Source organism: Hylobates moloch, unplaced genomic scaffold (genome assembly GCF_009828535.3).
Source record: "Hylobates moloch isolate HMO894 unplaced genomic scaffold, HMol_V3 SCAFFOLD_1, whole genome shotgun sequence".
NCBI lineage: Eukaryota > Metazoa > Chordata > Mammalia > Primates > Hylobatidae > Hylobates > Hylobates moloch.
Window position 1 is genome coordinate 136,645,570 of NW_026652276.1, and position 24,101 is coordinate 136,669,670.

The following is a 24,101-nucleotide window of genomic DNA, read 5'->3' on the forward strand; positions in this document are numbered from 1 at the left end:
TCCTCACTAATTGCTTGCTGATCGGTGGGAATAATTTTCCCAGTATAAGCCTTGCCTAACTCGGTCATTCCAGGCACTGGAAAGGCCAATGGCTAACTTGGCATCGTCATAAAGTGAAACTTCTGCCTCCAAAGTCCGCTGCTTCCTTGTGTAGCACTTTCCTCAAGCCCCACCCAGCCTCAGTTTCCTCTCCTGTAATAAGAGCGTCAGCTATGGGATTGGTAAGATATCTTCCACATCAGCAAATTCCAGGAGTCTATCACATTGGGCAAACCCAAATTCGAAAGGACAGGACAAGCTATTTGGAATGGTTGGTAAGGGGCGAGTTCTAATTCGATTGTACATTTCACATCATAGAGCCTCCGGTGACTTTGACAATTACCTTCCTGGCAGGGACAGTGGAGAAGAAACACTATCGGGGCTCCAGGCCAGTGCTGGGGGCAGCGGCTAGGAGGAAGTGGGCGTGGCGATTTTTCCCGACTTCCTTGTTTGGAGTAAACTTCGGCAGCACCTCATGGCTAAGGGGTTTGCTTTTCCATCTGTTGATGTGCTTTCTGGAAGCTCCCCGGTCTGCCAGAGAAAACATATCTAGAAGACGCACGACGCCAATTCAGCCATTCCCTTGGGTCCCCAAATCCCCCCAGCCACCAGAGACGGAAGGAGAAGCTGAAGTGGAAAACAGACGTGCCTGTGGCGCGCGGGCTCCGCGGCTGGCAGAGAGTAGCGTGGCCGGGCAGGGATCTCCGCGCCCACCGGTCAGCCCCGTCCACGCGCCCGGGCGCGCGTCCTCCCTTCCTGACACTCTTCTCGCCGCCTCTGGAACTCGGGTTGGAGATGGGGCAGTCGCGACGGCTCCTGCTTCCGCCGAGCTCCTAGCGCTTTAGCTGTTGACGTTGGGTCCCCGCTCTTGTCTCCAGGCGCTCAGCTGCCAGCGCGCGGCGGGGCTGAGGGTGACAGCGCGGCGCGGCTGGGGGAGGATTCGCCGCCGAGCCCCGGGCTGCTCACTCCGCCGTTGGGGGGACCGCGGACGCGGCTGGTCGAGCTGCGAGGCCCCTGCCCGGCCGGCCAAGCCATGACGGACGCCAGCAACAGGAAGGAGGGCTTCAAAAAATGCCGGAGCGCCACTTTCAGCATCGATGGCTACAGCTTCACCATCGGTGAGAACTTTCCACCCCTCTCGGACTCCTGGCTCGGGCAAACGCCCTCTCCGGTTGCGGTCAGAGTTCCTTTCTAAGCGGGCAGGGGGAGCTCAGGGGTCGGGCTGGGGCCGGAGGGTGCTCGCCGGGAGGGAGCCCCCGGGAGCGGCGACTGGATCGGGACAGAAGCCGCACCCTGGGCTGTCCCCCCTGGCACTCCTCGCGGGCTCCGACCCGGCGTCGCGCGGAAGCTGGTTTTCAGCATCACACCTTCCCGAACTGCTTGGTTTCCTGGCTGCGATTTTAATAACGCAGGCCGGGGGAAAGGAGGGGTGGAAATAGGGCTGGAGACGCTGCGATGGAAAGATGAAGATAGGAGTGCCGAGAGAGGGAGACAGAAAGCGACAGGAAGATGTGGACATGATAGAGACACACAGAGAGAGCGGCAGGAACATCCAGACACGGGGACACTGATAGAAACACCTAGGCCCCAGAGATAGAGACGGTCGTCAAGACTGACTAATAGAGTGACAGAGACGTGGAGACAGTGACTGAAACAGGAGAGGAGAGGCTGAGAGATGCAGAGACGGGGAATTCAGAGAGAGAGAGAGAGAGAGATTGAACAACAGTTTCTATAAAAGTTGAAACAAAGGAAAAGGGACACATGAAGAGAGAGAACAGAGAGATTCAGAAAAATAAAGCAAAAAAAGAGGCCAATTCAGCCTCAGAGAGAGAGGCCGCAGGGAGGGGGGATCATATGTCATGCTACCGAAAGTATTTGAGAAAAAGCTGTGGTGTCTCTGAGCTGCAGGTGGTGTTTCCCTCTCCTGCCCTTGGGACTCCCAGTGGCTCCTGTTTTCTTTCCCCCAAAACCCTTCACCAAGAGGGGGACCAGAGGGGGTTGTGGGGACCTTCAGGGAGCAGCAGGACCACAGGGTTGACCCTCTGGAGGCCTAGCATTTGAAGAGGTGGGTGCTTGACACTTCTGCCTTCTGCCCCATGGTGTGACTGTTTTGAAACAACTTGTGAGGGATTGCCTTCACATCTTCCTTGGAGGTGAGTAGAACCCAAGTCTCAGGTAGAGCCCTGGAGGCCTGCTTTTTGGGATGTCAGCCTTTGGAGAACAGCAGGACAGAGGCAGGAGCCACTCTGATTCCTACTTTTGGAAGTACTCAGGTTACTGTGGTCTTAATCTGAACTGAACCCCAAAGCTTTTGAAAAGAGAGGGTAGATTATTTTGCTTTTTGTGGGCTGTGTCTGCCTGGATGTGTATCAGGAAAGTACCAGGGCCAAGAAGAGACCAAGAAAAGGAGCTCATCTCAGGGCCACTTTTGTTCTTAATGAAGTAGCCCAAGGTTTCTGGGGCATGGACTGAACACTTGCCCTTCTCCAAACATACCAAATCCTACCCCTCTGAGCCTTTGCCTAGGCTGTTCCTGCAGGCAGGAATGCCATTCCCTCAACAAAGCATTGAGAAATCTTGTCTATGCTTCAGATCCCAGCTTTCACTTTCCACCTCTTCCACTCTCCATCCCCATCAGAAAGAATTTCTCCCTTGGCAATCCCTGCAGTCCCTGAGTTCTCTGTTGGAGCTCAAACCCTGCCTTGAATCAGTTATTTAGGCACCTGTTGGTAGTCCTCATTGCATTAAAAATTCCTTAAGGATGAGACTGCTTATGTATCTTTCCCTCTCAAATGGTGTTGGTGGATGCTAAGGGAGTGTTTGTAGAAAAGAATTAAAGGTTGCCAAAGTCAAAAGTGTTTCATTAATAGATCATTGTCATGTTAAATTGGTTTTCTTGACTCTGGTAAGAAAATTCTCAAAAGTTATACCAGGTTGTCCTTATGAGATCTTATCCTTCAAAGTGTGACTTTCTAAAATCCAGGATCATAGTGTGGTCCTCCTCTTCCTGACATTTGCCTTTTCTGTTAGAAGAGTTGGTCTAGCAGATTGGTATGGTCTGGTGGTCAGAAGAGACTCTAAAAATGAGCTGGTCTCTTCCAAGTGAGATAGCTGCCAACTTATTTCAGATTGCTGAGAATTTATTCATTCACTTCTTTCTACTTATTCTTCTTCCCTCCCCCTTTCCACATTTATTCAATTTTACTATACTAAGAGATAAAATTTAGCACAATGCCTGCCACATGGCAAACATTCAATAAATGGTAATTGTAATTATTCAAGGCACTAAGCTAGTATCATGGGGAGTTTATGAAGATAAATCAGACTTAGAATCTGTGTTCAAGGAATTTGTATTTTTGGGGCGATGTGATATGTTCATACGTAATCATTTTAAAAAGCAGAAATTAGTAAGTTGCTAGAGAGACATTTATGAAATTTTAGGCCAAGTTTAGAAAATACAATAATAAAAAAGGAAGAAAGAAAATCAACTGTCATTTTATCATCCAATGCTAAATATTAATATTTCTTGTATGTACTTCTAATATGTACATTGTTTTTACGAAATGAAATCATAATTGAAAAATGTGTTATTTAAAAAAACCCTATTAGTTTTGTTTCATGCTATATATAAAGTATTTAAAAAATCAACTTCCTATTGTTCCTATTGTTGGCTATTTAGATTGCTTTTAATTTTCACCTTGATAAACAGTGATAAAAAACTAAATCTTTGAGTATATCATGAGTCCTTTTTTTTTTTTGAGACAGAGTCTCGCTCTGTCACCTGGGCTGGAGTGTAGTGGCCGGATCTCAGCTCACTGCAAGCTCCGCCTCCCGGGTTCACACCATTCTCCTGCCTCAACCTCTGGAGTAGCTGGGACTACAGGCGCCCGCCAACACGCCCCGCTAATTTTTTTTGTATTTTTAGTAGAGGCGGGGTTTCACTGTGTTAGCCAGGATGGTCTCGATCTCCTGACCTCGTGATCCACCCACCTCGGTCTCCCAAAGTGTTGGGATTACAGGCGTGAGCCACTGTGCCCGGCCCATGAGTGCTTCTTAAAGATAACCTTCTAGAAGCTTAATTGCTTAGTCCAAGAGTATGAACATTTTTAGGAACTTTAAAACATATTGCTCAACTGCCTTCTGAAAAGATTTACCAGCTTCTACTCCCACCAGCAATGTTTCGACAGCTCTGAAAGGTAGCTGTTATGACCCCTGTTTTAGGGGAAGAAACTCCCAGGACTCCAGAGGAAATAATTTGCCAGAAGGCACACAGCTAGGAGGTGGCAGAGTTGGGTTCAAACCACATCTGCCCTGACCCCTCAGCCCGGCGTTTGTCCCACATATCATGCTGCCTCCGACAGTGGACTTTATTTCTGCTGGAGCCTTGGGACTAGCCCATCATTCTGTAGCAGAGAGATCTGGGAGTTTGTTAACTTTGCTTAACCAGCCAAGGCTGGAGCAAAACCAGAAAGAGATGAGACCATTGCTGCATGTGGAACAGGGTGGGGTTGCTGCTCCCTGGAGGAAGATCAGGTGGAAGAAACAAGGTTAGTTAATCTGCCTCACTGGGCTCCCTCAGTCCCATTCTTCCCTGTCCCACGACAAATTGTTTTGCATCCTCTTTATGTAATTTTCTCAGGTCATGAAATGGGTATGTGGTCAAAAGTTCTTGGAAACAAGACTAAGATTGAACACGTGTCACATTCAGAAGCGCTGACTTTCAAAGCACCTTGATGCTTTGAGAGTTCCATCCCTGGGAAATCATTCAACTTATTATGATTGCAGCAAGTGATTATCCTGATGACATAATTGAAGGCCATATGTGGAAGTGCAAGTGTAAATTGACTCTGGTGAGGTAGTACTTGTGAAGGAGCATTTGCATATGAAGTGAATGATTGGGGTGCGTAGGTGCAGTACCTTGTATTTCAGAAGAACTTTCCTTCTGGAGTTTGGATGTCTATTTGGGTTTGTATTAAGTCATTCACAGATTCTTGCTCTCTCCAGAAGGCTGCCTGAAATACAAACAAACACCTCCCCCTCAAAGTGATGTATGTCTGCCAAAAACAAAAGCACATTTTTTCTTTTAAATCACCTGAGTGAGCCCCACTCGATCTCTTTTGATGCTCCTCCCTGTTCATTTTACAGATGAGAAAATGGGGCTGAGGGAGGGCCTGTCATTTCCCTCCTGCCCTCAGTGATGACCTGCAAGGCGTCAGAAGGAGGTGGGTGAAACCAGAGACTCAGAGGGATGCGAAGTTGGCGGAGTGAATGTCAAATAAGCTGCTTCCTTCAAAAATGAACCTATTGGTGTTGTGGAAAATTCTAGGCCTGTACTGAAGAGGTGTTGCTAACAGAGACATGTTTCCTGTAGCAACGGCCACTGGCTTTTCTGCCTTGTGTTCCTCTCCTTGGGTTGTCCCAGAGGAGGAAAAACAAGAAGCCCCTAGACAGCAATCGGAGGCTCGAGGGGCTGGGAGTGGGGGTTCCCTGACTTACCCTTGGACAGCAGGGGACGGAGGCTAAGCTGAAGGGAGAGGTTTGCTCGTGGATGCTCCTCTCAGAGGGGATCTGGGCAGGCAGGGCTCTGTGGGTGGCTGAGGCCTGAGTGAATTGACTGCATACACTGGGGGTGTGGCCCACTCTCCAGCCATGGCAGAGAGGCCCCTGGCCTCCCCTGGGGCATATGGTTGAGGACTTTCTGAGCCCAGACTGGTCTCTGTGCTCTCTCAGCTGAGTGTCTTGTCTGCCTTCCATCTGCCTGCTTAGACAAGAAGGCAGTCTGGGTGGAAACAAGAACTTTGGAGCTTTTACACCTGGTTGGGAGTGATGGCGGGGAGCAAAGAACCCAGGAAGGATTCCAGGTAAAATATTCTATGGCCTCCTCCCAGTGCTCATGGACCTACTTCTCTCCCTCAGTCGTATCTCAGAGTAAGTCAGGTGCGGCAGGGTGTGGGAAGAGGAGTCTGCAGACGGAGGCTTGCAGTCCCTGCTCTGCTGTTCATCCTCTTCCATTCTGCACCATGGGCAAATCACATTATCTCTGAGCCTCAGTTTCCTCACATGTAAAATGGGGAGTAAGATCCTTAAGTTATGGCAGTATGGTGAGGATCGAGTGAAGGTATGCATGAAATAACTGCGCTGTTAACTCTAAAATGCCCTCCAAATGCTTCTTGTTATTAGGGAAAGTTAATGCTAGTTAAAACCGGTGTATGCCACTTTACAGCATTTGCACTTCGACCGAGAGCAGCCCTGTCTTTTGCCTAAGGAACTCTCACAATGGAGTTGCCATTGTCAGCAAACAATTAGAGTGCCCGCTTTTAGGGGGCCAGCTGAGAGGTTGTATTTGCTGTGGGAAACCCTGGGCTTTGGAGTCATGCACAGATTCTATCATGCCCATCAGGTGAGCCATTTAGCTTCTCTCAGCCCTAATTTTCTTCTCTGAATAAATGGAGGTAGTAACACCTTCCTTGTGGAAGGGGAGGGGAATGAAGGGCCATGCACAGTGCTTGGCTGTCACACTGTGGGTGTCTGTTCAATGTCCCGTCCCTTTGCCTGAAATCATACTGTGAGTAGAGCTGGTGCTGGCTGGGAGTGGGTGAGCATTAGTGGTGTGATCCCCAGGGTTTGTGGCTGCACTCTGTGGATGGGCAGCCCCTGACACCAGACGAGAGTAAGAGTCAAGTGGGTAATGGACACCCTGCTGCCCTCCTATAGGCTGATGCACTTTCTGGAGCCACACAGTGTGCCTGGCATGTCTACTCAGCCTCCACAGACCTGGACAGGGTCCACCTGGGGCCATGGGGAAGTTGGGAGTGGTGGGGAGAATAGTAACGAAGGAATGACAGTCCTGAGCTGGGCTTCGGGATCTGCCTGGAACACAGCAGGAGGAGGGGACCAGGATGGGTAAATTGCACTGAGTAGAGTCCAGAATATAACAGTCTCTGGAGTCAGACGTTTGTGGTTCAAATCCAGAACCCCATTTTCCTTTTGTTGTGATCTTAGAGAGGTGGCATTTCATGGCTAATGTTAAGACTCCTAATCTGTAAGATGGACGTAATCAATAGTATCTACCACGCTAGGGTAGGAAATCAAATGAGATAGTGCAACTAGAACACCTAGTAGGGCTGATTTATCCACTGGGTACAGTAAGCATAGTGATCAGACTGCAATATTTTTAGGATTCTGAAAATATTTTAATTTCTTTTAGAATTGAAAGAAAAATAAACTTTTAGATTGAATGAAATATTTTACTTCATAGAGTTTCAGTCAAGCTCTAAAGATCCGCAGTACAACATCATACACCTAAAAATTTGCTTAGAGGGTAGATCTCATGTTAAGTGTTCTTACCTCGACAAATAATAAAGAAGTTAAGAAAACTTAACATTATTATATTCTTCATTTCAATGCAATCCTAAAATATACTTTAAATTTTTAAAAATTCTTTCTTTGTGGAGGAAGGGACCCAGAAAAGCAAAAGTTTCTAGGGCCCGTGAAATTAATAATGAAGCTCTAGCTTCTAGTACAGGGCCTGGCACAGTCAAGGCATTCAAAACTGTGAACTATTATTATTGGTAGGTTAATGGATATTTGCTGAACATAACACTGAAGTAGACACTGTAGAAGGGCGGGGGAACCACAGAGGAGAAAAGCACAGACTAGTAGAAAACACATACTGGACTCAGAGATGGGGTTAGCCCCTTACTAACTTGCTCTTTGATCCTGGTAAGTCACTTCACCTGGGCCACAGTTTCTCCATCTGTAAACAAACTGGTTAAGTAAGGAAATCTCTGCGATTCCTGCCCCTCCCGGAAGAGGTGAGCTTTGAGTCCTGACCCTGGCCTTCCCAGAGTAGGTGAGATGCTGGGGAATGGCTAAGTGAGGTCCACTGGGGATTTGTGATGGATGCTTTGTAGAGATCAGAGCAAAGAGGAGGCAAACTGCGTGCAGGGCTAGTTAAGAGCTCAGAGGTGAAATTATTCATGAAGTAAGCATACTAGGCTTTGTGTATACAGCATTGTACAGTTTTCTTACTTATAGTGAAGTTTAATAACCACTGAACTAAACTCAAGAAAGGACCAAAGGCAAGTCCATGTGTAGCTGCCCGGGCCTTCCAGCTATTTCCACCTATATGCTAAGTATCAAATTCCAGTGGGAAATGGGGACTAGCTGGAGATTTCCAAGTGTTTCTGAGTGCCTGCAGGGCTAGCTCTATTGTGATGTGATATGAAACCTTTTTGGCTTCAATTCATGCTACTAGATTTGTTATGAAGAATAAACGTAAGAATGAATAACAAATTAATAATAGATATAGAAGCATCTAGCCTGGATCCTGCTTGATAAATGCTTGTTGGATTTGAGAGGCAGTCTGTGCAGAGGTTAAGAGTTGGATTCTGGAGTTTGACTGCCTTGGTTGAATTTTGGCTTCACAGTTTATTAGCTGTGTAATTTTGGACAAATTACTTAACCTTCCTGTATTTCAATGTGCTCATCTGTTAAATGTAGACAATTACATTACCTACCTCCTAGGGTGTTAGAGGAGTTAATACACATCAAGCACTCAGAATAGCACCTAGTACAAAGTAAGTTCTACAAAAATATTATTATTATTATATATTTATAGTTTATATCCATTATAAGATATTTTCATAATATTATTAACTTGAAAATAATAATAACCAACTCTGAGTCCTGCTTGATGAAATCGCCATATATACTGTTGTTTGAAAAACTGTAAGGATGACTTTGTCTTCTGCTTTCTGTTGTTCAAAATTGGCATTTTTCATGTGCTTCACTTTTGTGTCTTTGGGTAATGAGCTCTTGATACCTTATGGTTGTTCTTCATGGATCCATGTGTTCCCATTTCCTCAGCAGGTTAACATCTTTCAGGATTTACTGTGTCACTTGTGATGGTTTTGCAAAGCGAGTCTCTAGCTGTCAGGCCCTTGTTAGAATGTTAGCTCTCCTAGGCCAGGATGCCAGGTGGAAAGGCAAGTGATACAGAAGACCTGAGCTCTAGACCCAGTTCTGGCACTTCCTATCTCTGTGGCTGTGGGAATGGTCATTCACCTCTGTGACCCTTGGGGCCCTCATTAGTAAATGGGGATAGCAATTCCTTCTTTGTTGCGTTGTTGGGAGGGTTCAAGAGGATGAGGAATGTAAGAACCCAGTGTGCTCTAGGTGCCTGGGGATTTGTGATGGATGCTTTGTAGAGATCAGATCAGCTGCCCTAGGTAGCTGTTGGTTATGATGATGGAGGGATTCTGAAATCAGGGTGTGGGCAAGACTCCCAGACCCACAGCTGCTTCCCTGGACGGTGCTCACCCGCCTGCCCCTGGCTGCCTCCGCCAACCCTCCACCAGCCACTTATGTAGCATTCTGGCACGGCTGCAAGTGTGTCTTTGTTTTAGGGTAGGATTTCCGACCAGGCCAGGGATCTGGAGTGCCTGTCTCAGCCAAGCCGGGTGCTTCCAGCTGGGTTGGGGTAATTGGTGCCAGCTGCTTTGGGGAGAGCTGGTTGGCACTTCCTGTGCTGCTGGCAGACAGGCACTGTAGTGTGTTGGGACCTTGGCCTGAGAACCAGGCCTTCCCCAGGGGACCCTGGGCAGGCTTGGAGGCAGAGTTGCTAGAAGTTGGTTTTCACCTGGTGGAAGGCAGTGTCTTCTGGACAAGGGTCCAAAGCACCCAAGACTCTGCCCTGGAGTATTAGGTCACAGGTACTGCTGCCAGAGTTTGAGAAGAAACCACATTGCAGGAATTGATTTGCTGACTTTCTCTCTGCTTCCCCAAATTGCTGTGCTGCCTCTCTTTGTGGTAACTTCATAGAGTGGCTCAGGTATGATTCCATGGGCTTGGGGAGGAGAAAAGGAGAAGAAACCCCTTCTGGACTTGCATGGACTAGTAACCACCAGCATTATAAATAGTCTAATTCAGCTTTCACAAGCTGAAATTAGACCGATGGAGAAGTGACTTGCTCAAGGTCAAAGTAATAAGTAAGGGTTTCATTGCAGTTCAACTACAGGGCTCTTTCCTGGCTTAATTTTTTTTTTGGTTTTGCTGTGTTGGACCTGCTGAATTACATATTTCATTTCTCAGACATGAGATAATCTTAGAGATTATCTCAATAAAATTTTTGTAGTGTATATGGTGGAGAGAATATTCCTTCTTTATCTTTGGACAAAACAGAATGTGAATTGATAAGTTGTCATGTTCACCATTTATGAAATAGCTGACCACTTATTTATTTAGTTAGCTTTTAGAGACAGAGTCTTGCTTTGTCACTTAGGCTGGAGTGCAATGGTATGATCACAGTTCACCACAGCCTTGACCTCCTGGGCTCAAGCAATCCCCCTGCCTCAGCCTGCCTCTGAGTAGCTGGGACTACAGGTGTGCACCACCATGCCCAGCTAACTTTTTTTTATTATTTCTAAAGATGGGGTCTCGCTGTGTTGCTCAGGCTGGTCTTCAACTCGTGGGCTCAAGTGATCCTTCTGCTTTGCCCTCCCAAAGTGTTGGGATTACAGGCATGAGCCACTGTGCCTGGCCTCTGACCTCTTTTTTTACCTTTCTGAATCTTGTTTCTTAATTTTGTAAGGTAGGAATAATAATATCTACATATGATGTGACATATGTAAAGTTCGAGCCCAGTAATGACAATTGCAGGTGCTTATAAAAATATTGAAAAATACTGACTCCTTCCCCTTCCCTTTTCTTCTTCCTAGTTCATGCCAAACCTGAAGGTATTTCTGCTGGCTTAGATGTTTGCCCAGTAATCACAAATAGGGGAACCCTCCAGCCCTTTGGAAGTTTCATCTCTCTGAGAGGCCCCAAGAGAAAGCTGGCATTGTTTTTCTCTGACTTTGGGCCCAGGGAACACACATTAATCAATAGGATTTAAGCAGTGAGTGGGAAAGTGAATGGAATTCTTTTTTAAAGTAATTAGTTTACAGTTTCTCAGAAAGGTCCACTGTATCTAGTGACTCACCTTAAACAGTTGGAAATTACTTTAGCTTTTCAAATTGTATCAAGTCAGTTAATATTGGAGAGGAATCGGGCCGGGCGCGGTGGCTCACGCTTGTAATCCCAGCACTTTGGGAGGCCGAGGCGGGTGGATCACGAGGTCAGGAGATCAAGACCACGGTGAAACCCCGTCTCTACTAATACAAAAAATTAGCTGGCCGTGGTGGCGGGCGCCTGTAGTCCCAGCTACTGGGAGAGGCTGAGGCAGGAGAATGGCGTGAACCTGGGAGGCGGAGCTTGCAGTGAGCCGAGATTTGTGCCACTGCACTCCAGCCTGGGTGAGAGAGCGAGACTCCGTCTCAAAAAAAAAAAAAAATATATTGGAGAGGAATCAATCATCTCTTAAAGAGGGAACTAGCAGGACTTGAGCCAGACTAGATCCCAACCATCTGCTGGGCCCCACAGAAACCCAGTTTTCCAACAGGATGCATTTTCTTTCTTTCTCATCTGGGTCATTCATGAGGCCAACCGTTTAAGACAGTGAAAAGTGTTTAAAAGATGCAGAATTTAGTCCAGTTGTGTAAGACTGTAAGCCTGGTCTTAGTGACTATTTCAAGGAGGCTATTTTTTGGGGTAATTATGCAAACCATTGCCCCCAGGTTGCTGATGATAATGAGAGGCTTTACTATTGGTAAAGCACTTTCCCAAACATCAGCTCATTTGATGCTACCAATTCCCCTGAAAAAGATCTATGAGCAGCTCCATTTTACAGATGGAGAAACTGCTACTCCAAGAAGTCAGAGTGACTTGTTTCAGAACCATGACTCCAATCCAGTTTCTACATTTTGTTTTTTTAAGACGGAGTCTCACTCTGTTGCCCATGCTGGAGTGCAGTGGCATAATCTCGGCTCACTCCAACCTCTGCCTTCCGGGTTCAAGTGATTCTCCTGCCTCAGCCTCCCAAGTAGCTGGGAGATGGGGTTTCACCATGTTAGCCAGGCTGGTCTCGAACCCCTGACCTCAAGTGATCTGCCTGCCTGGGCCTCCTAAAGTGTTGGGATTACAGGTGTGAGGCACTGCGCCCGGCCAGTTTCTACATTTTTGAAAGCTTGGGCATCTGAACTAGAAACCTGGGAACCATTGTAGATTCCTTTTCCTGTGCAGATTCCTACCCTCACCTCATCTAATTAGTATTTAAAGTCTGTAGGCTTTTTGATCCCGCTGCCCTTCCATTTAAAACCCAGGAGGGAGATTCCCATTGCATGCAGGATCAAGCCCACATTCCCAGGTAGGATCCATGGGCCTTCCATGACCTGGCCTTTGCTTTTCTCTGGACTCGCACTTTGCAGTGCCCTGCCTGAGCATGGGCCGTAACCACTCACTTAGCCTGTCTTTATGGAGTGCATTCTTTATGGCGGCGATTGTGTTAGGCACTAGGAATACTATGTGAGCAAACAAGCCAGCCCTGATGACATGGTGCTGACAGCCTAGTGGGGCCCACAGACATTGGTATAACTGTGCTTAGTCCTCTGATGGCAAGGCCAGGGTGCTGTGGTCATGCCCAGCAGGGGTATCTAATCTGTCTGGGGGTTGGGATGGGCTTCCCTGGTGAAGGGTGTTGGGGAGGTGATGGGAGAGCCTCCAGGTGGATCAGGCAGCCTGTGCAGAGGCCCGGTGGCTGGAGGGAGGAGATGGGCTATTGAGGGCTGTGAGAACATTAAGAAGAGGCTGGAGAGGTGATTATATGAGGCCTTATAGGCCCACTGGAGGATTTTGGTTTTTTCTCCAAGAACAGTGGAAGGCAGTTTGGCCATTTTAGGGAGAGGGGACAAGATCAGATTTCTGTTTATAAACACACAATCTGGCTATGCTGTGGAGAATCAGTTGTTGAGTATTTGCTGAATGTTCTTGCTATTATGTATTAATAATAACTAGCCATTTCTGTGTGGCCTGCATTCTTCCTTTCTATCTGGGCCTTTCTGTAGCCTTCTGGGTATTAGTTCTCTCTTTCAAACAAACCAGGCAAACTTTTAGACTACCAGAGCAGTAGGTGGTCCTTGGGGGCTGGAGGCTGTCTTAATTTTCCTAATTACTTAATTCATTTTTTAACAAAATGAAGATAGCATTATTAATTTTATTTGCCTATAAAAATGATCCATATTCATTTTAGGCACTCAGGAAAGAAAACCTCATTATCCAGAGATGACCTCTGTTAATATCCTATCCTTGGTCCACATAATATTCTATTGCAGTTCTATTTAAATGGGATCATACATGTTGTTCTAGTACCTGCTTTTAAAACTTAATTGTATATGTGGATATTTTAAATTAGTCAGCTCTCTTGGTTTCTCTAACTTAGTGCCTAGGCTCTCTTTTCTGTTTGTATCAGCTTCCTTAATCCTGAATGCCCCATGAGGCAGGTGAAACTTTTCTGAGTATTTCACAGCATGGCATATTTTGGCAGAGGTGTCTTACCAATTATATGCACACATATTTTATATACAAACACACACCCCTTCCACACACCATGTATACTACTATTTTCTTTGTAACTGAGCATTTGCCATATGCCAAACGCTCTTCTAAGGGCTTTCTAAGCACTAGCTCATTTAATTTCTCATTTTCGGATGAGGAAACTAACGCACTCATCCAGGGAAGTGGAGAGATCTGGATTTGAATCTGACACTACAATGGTTATGTGAGAGCTTGATTATGCATGGGACATGTCAGAGGAAGTGCCCTTCTTACACCTGTGGGACGTGCCTTGGGTAAAAATCCAAAGCACTTTTGGGACATCTAGCATCTCCTCTTAGCATCCCAATGAGAGGATTTATGACTTTATAAGAGGGAAACTGAGTAATAAGTTCTTAGAGGTAGAATATTTCTTACAGTGTGTTTCAGCAGAAAGCTCAAACAACCACTCGTTCCTTCCTTCTCTTACAAACATTAATTAGTGCCTACTGACCTCCCTGCAAGTATAGGAAGATATTAAAGAGTTTTCTCATCCTTGAAAAGCATGTGGGCTTGTGGGGAGACTGACACTGACAAATAACATGCTGAGGCCAAGTGCTGTTTGAGAGATTTATAAAGGATGAAGATAATGCAGGGGGAGGGGTTGGCAAACGCTTGGACTTAGTTTTTTCCACTCTTGTTTTATCTTTCCCTCCCTTCCCCTCCCCTTCTCCTCTCTCCTCTCCTCTCCTCTCCTCTCCTCCCCTCCCTTCCTCTCTCCCCTCTCTCTTCTCTTCTCCCCAGTACCACTCCCTTCCCTTCCCCTCTCCTCCCCTCCCTCCTTCTTTCTTCTTCTTCTCCCTTCCTTCCTGTTCCTTTTCTCCCTTTGTTTTCCTTTTCTTCAGCTTTATTGAGGTGTAATCTACATATCATAAAATTTATCCATTTTAAGAGTACAATTCAACAAGCTTTAGTGAGTTTACAGTTGTGCAATCATCACCATGTATAAGTACTTCATTCTGTTTTATTTTGAATAATATTCCATTATATGAACATAAACATTTGTTTATCCATTCACTAATTGTTGGACACAGGTTGTTTCCAGTTTTTGGTGATTATGAATAATGCTGCTATAAATATTTACATACATGTCTTTGTGTGGACATATGTTTTAAGTCTCTTGGGTAGGTTCCTAGGAGTGGGATTGTTGGGGTGTATGGTAAATTATTGTATAAGATTTAGGGAACTGCCAGACTTTTCCAAAGTGTCTGCACCATTTTATGATTCCACCAGTGATGTATGAGAGTTTTTGAATGGAGTTTTAAAGAAGCAGGAATCAGCCACGTCAGTGGTTCTCAAATGCTGCAGCAACAGGGCTGGCTGCATAAAAACCAAATGGAGAGTTTGTTAAGGATTTCTGGGCTCCATGCTCCGAAGATTCCAATTCCATAATTGTGGGTTGGACCTGGCAAGTGCATTTTTTCTTTTTTTCTCTTTTTTTTTGAGACAGAGTCTTTCTCTGTTGCCCAGGCTGGAGTGCAGTGGCATGATCTCTGCTCACTGCAACCTCTGCCTCCCAGGTTCAAGCGATTCTCCCACCTCAGCCTCCCAAGTAGCTGGGATTACAGGCACCCACCATCATGTCCAGCTAATTTTTGTGTTTCTGCAGAGATGGGGTTTCACCATGTTGGCCAGTTGGTCTTGAACTCCTGACCTCAGGTGATCCGCCCACCTCAGCCTCCCAAAGTGCTGGGATTACAGGCATGAGCCACTGTGCCCAGCCTATCATGTGCATTTTTAGAAAGCTCTCTGAGTGATTCTGCTGTGTGCTTTGTTTAGGAATCACAGAGCTGGATGAGGTTGGGGATGGGATGGACAGGGGAGAAATTCTGGTAACATTCTAGACAGAGAAAACACCATGTATAAGAACAGTGTGATATGTGAGGATGATAATATTTAGCAGTAGGTGTGGCAAGAGAGAGGGCACTTAGGAGACCCTTGCATTGGTCAAGACTTAATAAGGAAGCAATTATTTCATTGACATTTCTGTGCGGTTTTCTGTGAAACTTTTCAAGGGGAACTAACTTTATTTGGAATACTAGGTACTAGGCTAAGAGTTTTATGCTTAATTTTCCAACTCTTTTGACTCATTATTATTCTCAGTTTATAGGTGAGGAAACAGAGGCTTAGGAGGTTAAGTAATAGAGCTGGGACTTGACACCAGTTCTGTCTGGCTCCTTCCACCACAGCAGTTTGCCCCTATTCTATGCAGAGCACCGGTGCTAATGCCATGTGAATAGGGTCTTGGAATTTCATATTCATTGTAGGAGAATTCATTATGCATATTTTGTGATTGATTCTCCGGCTTGCTGTGCAGTCATTCCTATTTGCCCTTCTTTTCTCTGGGTTAGAGGTGTATTAGATTTTCTCTAATGGAAATTACAATATTTAAATGTTCTAGGAGGATGCAAAATAAGATACCTTAGTTAAACACCTTGAGGCTCTAGTCTATGTTGGTGTTAATAAACGTCCTCTGGATGGTTCTTCCCGCCCTGGTCCCTGTTGATCAAGGTAATGTTTACTGACTGCGCCAAAACTTGACCCTGGTCCTCTGGTGGCAGTCAGTGTGAGCACTACAGAAATGGAAGATTAAAGCCCTCTGTGAACCAGGCATTGGAGTTCTGCAGTAGGGCTGTTTTCAAAGTTGGATGCGTGATGAAGGGAAACTTGTAGTAATTACTGAACAGATGCCCTTAATGAGGTCTCTGCTGGATTTCCAGCTGGCAGCAAAGCTCTGCATTGGGACGGGACCACTGAAGTCACTGGATCATTATGTGACATCACATCCTCCCCTTGTTGTCATAGCAGCTGTAATCATCCCACTGAAAGTGTCCCTCAGGGTGATGGCAAGCCACATCTTTCTTTTAATGTTGATCCATGGTGCTTTCTTTTATGCTAAGGAGAAAAAGAACCAGCATGCCAATGCTCTTCAAAAAGAGAAAAAGCTTAATTTCAGCATGTTATTACTACCATTGTTACTATTTTAACAATTATTGTGCAAGTTAAACATATGATTGTGGAAAAATTTATAAAATAGAGATTGGCAAGGAGAACACAAAAATCCTACCTGTCATATTAACATATAGACAGAACCACTATTAACATTTTGGTGAATATCTTCCTGAACAAAAAAAAGTTGTTTTTGCTTAATGAATATAGATATGTACATTTATTACTATTTATTCAAATATGGGACCATTACTGTATTGTAGTTTATTTTCTCCCCATCTGACAACGTATAATTAATGTCTTTTCATATCAATATCTTTATTCATCACAGTTTTTAAGGTATCACGATTGATTTAGCTGGTCCTCTGTTATTGGGTGTTTTAAGTTCTTTCTGCTTTCTTGCTGCCACAAATAACATTACAGCAACTATCATTGTCTCTACATCTTTATAACTCCTTTTTGCCTTAGGAATTGTTGAGTAGAAAGAATTGACTATATTTGACACGTTTGAAATGTACATTCTAAACCACTCCCACTCTCCAATGTCTTACCAATTTACAATTCCCCACACGAGGTATGAGTTTTCATGTTGATGTTATGAACATGGGATTTTAACCTTTAAAGAGTTATAACTTGATAAGTAAAAAATGGCATAAAGGCCGGGCGCGGTGGCTCACGCCTGTAATGTCAGCACTTTGGGAGGCGGAGGTGGGCGGATCACGAGGTTAGGAGATTGAGACCATCCTGGCTAACACGGTGAAACCCCGTCTCTACTAAAAATACAAAAAATTAGCCTGGCATGGTGGCGGGCGCCTGCAGTCCCAGCTATTCGGGAGGCTGAGGCAGGAGAATGGCGTGAACCCAGGAGGCGGAGCTTGCAGTGAGCCGAGATCGTGCCACTGCATTCCAGCCTGGGTGACAGAGTGAGACTCCGTCTCAAAAAAAAAAAAAGACATATAACTGTTCTGTTATTTGACTGTTTGTGAGATTGAAACTGTTTTGTTCATGTGTTAATTGACCATCTATATTTCTTTTTTTTTTTTTCGATGGAGTTTGGCCTTTGTTGCCCAGGCTGGAGTGTGCAATGGTATGATCTCGGCTCACCGCAACCTCCACCTCCTGGGTTCAAGCGATTCTCCTGCCTCAGCCTCCCGAGTAGCTGGGATAACGGGCATGTGCCTGGCTAATTTTGTATTTTTAGTAGAGATGGCGTTTCTCCATGTTAGTCAGGCTGGTCTTGAACTCCTGGCCTCAGGAGATCTGCCCACCTCTGCCTCCCAAAGTGCTGGGATTACAGGCATGAGCCACTGCACCCGGCTGACCATCTATATTTCTTTCTGTCTTTTTTTTTTTATTATACTTTAAGTTCTAGGGTACATGCGCACAACGTGCAGGTTTGTTACATATGTATACATGTGCTGTGTTGGTTTGCTGCACCCATTAACTCACCCATTTACATTATGTATTTCTCCTAATGCTATCCCTCCCCCTGTCCCCCACGCCATGACAGGCCCCAGTATGTGGTGTTCCCTGCCCTGTGTCCAAGTGTTCTTATTGTTCAACTCCCACCTATGAGGGAGAGCACGTTCTGTCCTTGCGATAGTTTGCTCAGAATGATGGTTTCCAGCTTCATCCATGTCCGTAGAAAGGACAGGAACTCATCCTTTTTTATGGCTGCATAGTATTCCATGGTGTATATGTGCCACATTTTCTTAATCCAGTCTATCATTGATGGACATTTGGGTTGGTTCCAAGTCTTTGCTATTGTGAATAGTGCCGCAATAAACATATGTGTGCATCTATATTTCTTTAAAGAGACTCATGCTCTACTGCCTGTGCTAGCTGTGCAACTTATTTCTTTTATAAGTAGCACATTGCTGCCTTTCACTAGTTTTTCTATTGGGGTATTTCCTTTAGTTTAGTTTTGTTTTGTTATATGCGAGGTCTCACTCTGTCATCCAGAGTGTAGTGGCACCACCTTGGCTCACTGCAGCCTTGAACTCCTGGGCTCAAGTGATCCTCCTGCCTCAGCCTCTCAAAGCCCTGGGATTACAGGTGTGAACCACCATACCTGGCTTGACTTCCTTTAATTTATATGAAATTTTTATATATCAAAATTAAAAATTAAAATTCAGGCTATTCAGCCTTTGTGATATTTGTTGCAAATGATTTTCCCAGTTTGCAAATATGCCTTTTAACCTTATGTTCAGATGTTAAATTTTTAAATAAGCCAATCAGTTTTATTCATTTATAATTCATGTTTAGAAAAACTTCTACATTGAAGAGATTTTGAAAATATGCATCAATATTTTCTTCTAGTACTTTATAGTTTTATTTTTATATTCAAATCCTTACTTCATCTAAAATTCATTTTGTAATAAGGTAGAGATTTAATTTTGTTTTTTCCTTAAATTTACACACTTTTTTCTGCATATTAAATTAAATATTAATTTAATAATACTAATGTTACACACACATACATATTTGGGTCTGCTTTTGGAATTTCCTCTTTATTTTTAAAATTTTTTAGAGAAAAAGTCTCACTCTGTTGCCCAGTCTGAAGTGTGGTGGCATGATCATAGCTCACAGTAGCCTCAAACTTCCTGGTTCTAGTGATCCTCTTGCCTCAGGCTCCCAAGTAGCTAGGACTATAGGTGTGCACCACCACACTCTGATAATTTTTTAATTTTTGTGGAGACAGTCTTGCTATATAGCTCAGGCTGGTCTCGAGTTCCTGGCCTCAAGCAATCCTCCCGCCTCAGCTTCCCAAAGCAACAACTTCCCCCAGGCTATTTTTGCTCATTTTTATTCTTGATGAACTTTAAATTTGCCAGTTTTCATTGGAAAATTTTTAGGCTTTTTGATAGGGCTGTAGTCAAGAGCATAACTGCAACTTTCTATGTGGTCTAATTCTAAATCAATTTTTGTACATGTTTCATGGGCACTGAAAAATAGAGTATGTTTCTGTTTTCATATGTATCATCAATGTATTTATTAAATTAATTTAATTATGTTGTAATGATATAATGAAGAGTCATTATCCAGATTAGTAATTACATTAATACAATTATTTAGCTCTTTCTCTATTTTTTGGCTGTTTGACCTGATGAAGACAATTTGTTTATTAAAGAATTATCCTAAAATAATTTGTTCTTATGAATTTCTTCTAGTATTTCAGTTTTAGCTTTATATATATTTTGGTACACTATAACTTGTTTCACGGAATTTATGAGAATTATATATTCACTATCAATTTTACTGTTTTCTGATATAAAATTATTGGGTAAGTACCACTAACTGGTATTTACCACTGTCTTTCTACAAATTTACAATATCTTGTGTGTGTGTCTCTGTGTGTGAACATATTATATTCTCATTGTTAAAAACTCAACCAGACCAAAGCATTAAAATCTCCCCAAATCTACTTCCGATGTTTTAGTGAATCCCTTTTATATATTCTATTGGGTGTGTGTGCACATGAACACACACATTCACAATTTGCCATGGGATCATTCTGTGCCTGCTGTTGTGTAATCTACATTTTTTTCCCACTTACAAATATGTCATGGTCACCTTTCTGTTGCAATAAACATGAAGTTGAATAACCATTTTAAATGAAGTTCTCAGTTCAAAATGTTTACACTTTTCATCAGACCAAGAAATTAGATTTTTGCCCTCATATATTTATTTTACTTTCCTTTAGGTACAGTATTTTGGTTTTTTGACCTAAGTTTATAGTTTCAAAATTTTTAATAGAGGAGATTAATGTAATTTTTATAATTATTATATTTGCTTTTATTTCTGGCATATCAGCATTTTCTACTTAAAAGATGTGTTGCTCTTTCCTTTATGTTTTCTTTTTTGGTATATAGATTATATTTTCTTTTAAGTTTTATTTTATTTTTAATTGACAAATAGTACATATTTATGGGGTATAATGTCATATTTCAATGCATGTATATATTGTATAATGATCAAATCAGGGTAATTAGCAAATCTTTCACCTCAAACGTTGATCCTTTCATTGTGGTTAGAACATTCAGCATCCTCTTGTGTAGCTATTTGAAATATACAATGAATTATTGTTAACCACAATCACCCTACTGTGCAATAGAACACCAGGACTTATTTAAGTGCAACTTTGTACCTGTTGACCGACCTTTCCCCATCCTCCCTCCCTGGGCTATATTTTCTTTACCTTTTATCTTTTCTAATGTTTGGAAGACATATATTCTAGTGGTAGTTATTTTTAATTTTTCAAAAATGTTCTTTGATCAGCCTTTTCAGATTGTGACAGTCACTTGTGAAATGGCACCTCTGGTGATAAAGTGTTGAACACACTCTGTCATCCTGCCTACTTCCTATGCTATGTTAGTGTATTTGATTTTGGCTGTTCTATCTGATCAGTTTTTATATTTGAGTTTGGTTTTTCAAACAGCTTTACTGAGGCATAATTTGCCATAAAATAAATTTATCTTAAGTATACAATTCAATGATTTTTAGTAAATTTTCAGAATAGTGCCACTCCCACCACTATCCAATTTTAGAACATTTCTCTCACACCCCAAAGAATCCTTATTCCAGTTTTTATTGAGTCCACTTTTATATCCAGCTTTCTGCCAATTGTTTATCTTTTAAAACTAGTTGTATTTTTCATTATCAGTCACTTTGTGCCCTTTCTGGACAACAAATTCAAGAAGCTTTCTGGAAACTCTTGTGTGTCTTAAGAGCTTGTGTATCTGAACATCCCTTTTCAACATGGCAGATACATTGGTGGCAGAAAATTACTGGATCATAACTTTTTTCTTCTTCAAAATGCTATAGGCGTTGAGACAGCATCGCCTTGGAGCTAGGCCAGCACTGGAGAAGTCTGAAGCCTGACTAATTTTCATACTTGCTAGGCGACCTGGTTTATTTGCCTTGGTGCTTATAGGTTTTTAAATTAAATTTTATTTTAAACTTATCCTTGTAAATAGTTTGTAAGCATGTGAGTAGATGTGAATCTCTTTTAATGGATTTTTCAGAAAACTAAAGGCCCATTTGATCTGCTTATGCAATTTGTCTTTAGGTGAGGAAGAATTTCTTCTACTATATCTTTGATTATTACTTTTTTTTCCATTTGTTCTGAGTTCTCCTTCAGGAACACTCGTTTTCCTCATATTGACTTTCCAGTCTTTGTCTTCCACAGCTAGAGTCATTTTAATTTCCATATTCTTTCCCTCTATATTCTACTAGAACTTGGAGAGTCTGTTTTCCACACCACTAAATAGATTTTCTATAGCATCAGTTTAGTTCTAAACCTGTTTCCAATATGTATATTACTTCTGTAATCACATTATCTTCTTGGAATCCTTCCTTCTCTCCTGCATTTTTTTTTTTTTTGGCAATTCGTTGTGTTTAATTTCCATCTGCCTGTGTTTCAGCTTTTTTTTTTTTTTTTTTGCTATATAATCCAATTCCCTTTTCACACTTGTGGCATATTGGTATGCACTGCTCCCAGTGCAGTTTCCTGTTTCCATTAGGACATCATTGGTGTGTCCTGCTCTAATTAAGTGGCACCTTCTATCTCCTCCCACTGCCTGATTCTCTGGTACTCTGAACATGGACAAGCCAATTTCCAGTATGTGTTGTTATTAGGGTTCATCATGATGGTATATTGCCTTTATCTAAGACAAATGTGTTGTGCTACCATCAAGTCTCTTCTTACCCACATTAGTGTTATATTTTCTAGAATTTGTGGTTTCTGCTTAGATTTGGAAGAGGTGGAGATAGAGTTAGGGATGAGGATAGGAGAACAGACATGAAGCTGAGGAATGAAAGAGGAGGTTTGAAGCATCTTTCTCTTTCTTCCTTTTGTCTGGTGACCTCTGTTTTATTCATTGAAGCCAGACTGTATCAAGAGCTGAAGTCTCAGCTGCTGGTGTTTTAATTTAGTCCTGTCAGTTGCTCCCAGGTTCTAGTATTAGGCTGTGGTCAATTTTAGTTCTGCTATTATTTTAAAAAATCTTTTTCTCTGTGTTTATTGCCATTTATCAGAAGTATCTGCTTTAGGACTTGTGGCTTTATACCATTTTGGGCCAGATCCATCATATCTAATTTTACAAAGCTTCTATAAAAATTTCTAAATGCCCATTGGCAATTTGAGAAGACTTAATAAAAGTGGGTTTATAGAAGATTAAAGAAACTATTCATGTATGAGTAATGTCATATGCTGCTTATTGTTGGAAAACTTAGCATGCATACAGATTTTTTTGTTTTTGTTTTTTGAGGCAGGGTCTTGCTCCATCACCCAGGCTAGAGTGCAGTGGCATGATCATGGCTCAAGCCCATCATGACTTCCCAAGCTCAGGTGATTCTCCCACTTCAGCCTCCTGGATGGCTAGGACCACAGGTGTGCACAACCATGCCTGGCTAATTTTTGTATTTTTTGTAGAGATGAGGTTTTGCCATGTTGTCCAGGCTGGGAACTCCTGGGCTCAAGCGATCTGCCTGCTTTAGCCTCCCAAAGTGCTGGGATTACAGGCATGAGCCACTGTGCCTGTGCTGCATGCAGCTTTTGGGTTATATGGGGTATAGGGATTTTTTTCCCCTTATGAATGAGTTAAAGAACAGAGTAGTACACAACTGTCTTATAAAAGCCAGGATTTTGTTCTTCCTGTCTTATAAAAGCCTCAATTTCCAGTTATTTCTCCAGTTGGTGGTAGTAGTGATCATAGTAACAGTAACTGATATTTATTGAGTGGTTCTTGTGGACCAGGTGCTATGTCACACCTTCGCAGGCTCATTTAATCCTCACAACATCCCTGTGAGATAGTTATTATTAATATTATTATTTCCATGGAAAAGATTAAACAACTTTCTTAAGATCACAGAGCTCACAAGTGGCGAGCCAGGGTTGGAATCCAAGCTCTGTGGTTTCAGAGCTCCAACACCTGACCATCGCACAGAACAGTCTTGCAAAGAGCTGCCTTTCTTGCAGTCACCCAGCCCCCCTCCTAGATCCTCAGGTTCCATTCAATCTCTAAACTATAGGATTTATTCAAACTGTTTGATCTTGGGTAGAAATGCCTCTTATTTGTGCTAACATGAGAGCTGAAGGAGATGTTGTATGCTTGGGAAGTTTAAACATTTTTTTCTTCCTTGTTTTCTGAGTCATGATTCGATACCAATTAATATCAAGGTAGGAAGAAATGCACACTCATTCAAATCCTGTCTATGCTTGTTTTTGTCACTTCTAATACCTATTTCTTGTCTTTGCCTCAGTTTGCTTTGTTGTAAAATTGGGCTGACAAATAGTACCTATTTCTTAGAGTTATAGTGAAAATTAAAGAGCTAATACATGTTAAGTATTTATAGCAGTGCTTGGTATATGGTAAATAATCAACAGAATAGTTATTGTTGATATTATCAGGAGTAGTATTGTGATACAATTTTCTACTTACACTATGGCCATTTATACTCAAAGTAAATGAAAATATGTTTGCATTTTCATAAATTGGATATTGAGTTTTACCTATCTTGCAGTTCATAATTAATGTATGCCAACTTGATAAGCTGATATCTACAGTTATAGGGTCATACTAAGTGAGCATGCTTCTGTATTATGTCATCCTGTTAATGAATTTGCTGGATATTTTCAGCAATGG

General features: G+C 42.9%; 1 protein-coding gene across 3 annotated transcripts in view; it reads left to right on the top strand.

Moving 5' to 3' along the window:
* The first annotated feature begins 422 nt into the window (after nucleotides 1-422).
* Nucleotides 423-24,101, top strand: part of PDE1C (phosphodiesterase 1C) — a 586,050-nt gene continuing 562,371 nt past the window's right edge. For 2 of the 3 annotated variants that reach the window (XM_032758380.2, XM_058445830.1), the window contains exon 1: nucleotides 423-1,157. In XM_032758380.2, coding sequence (XP_032614271.1) covers nucleotides 1,073-1,157 — 85 coding nt within the window. In that variant the 5' untranslated portion in view covers nucleotides 423-1,072. The remainder of the gene's footprint in view (nucleotides 1,158-24,101) is intronic. The other variant, XM_032758382.2, reaches the window with a different exon arrangement.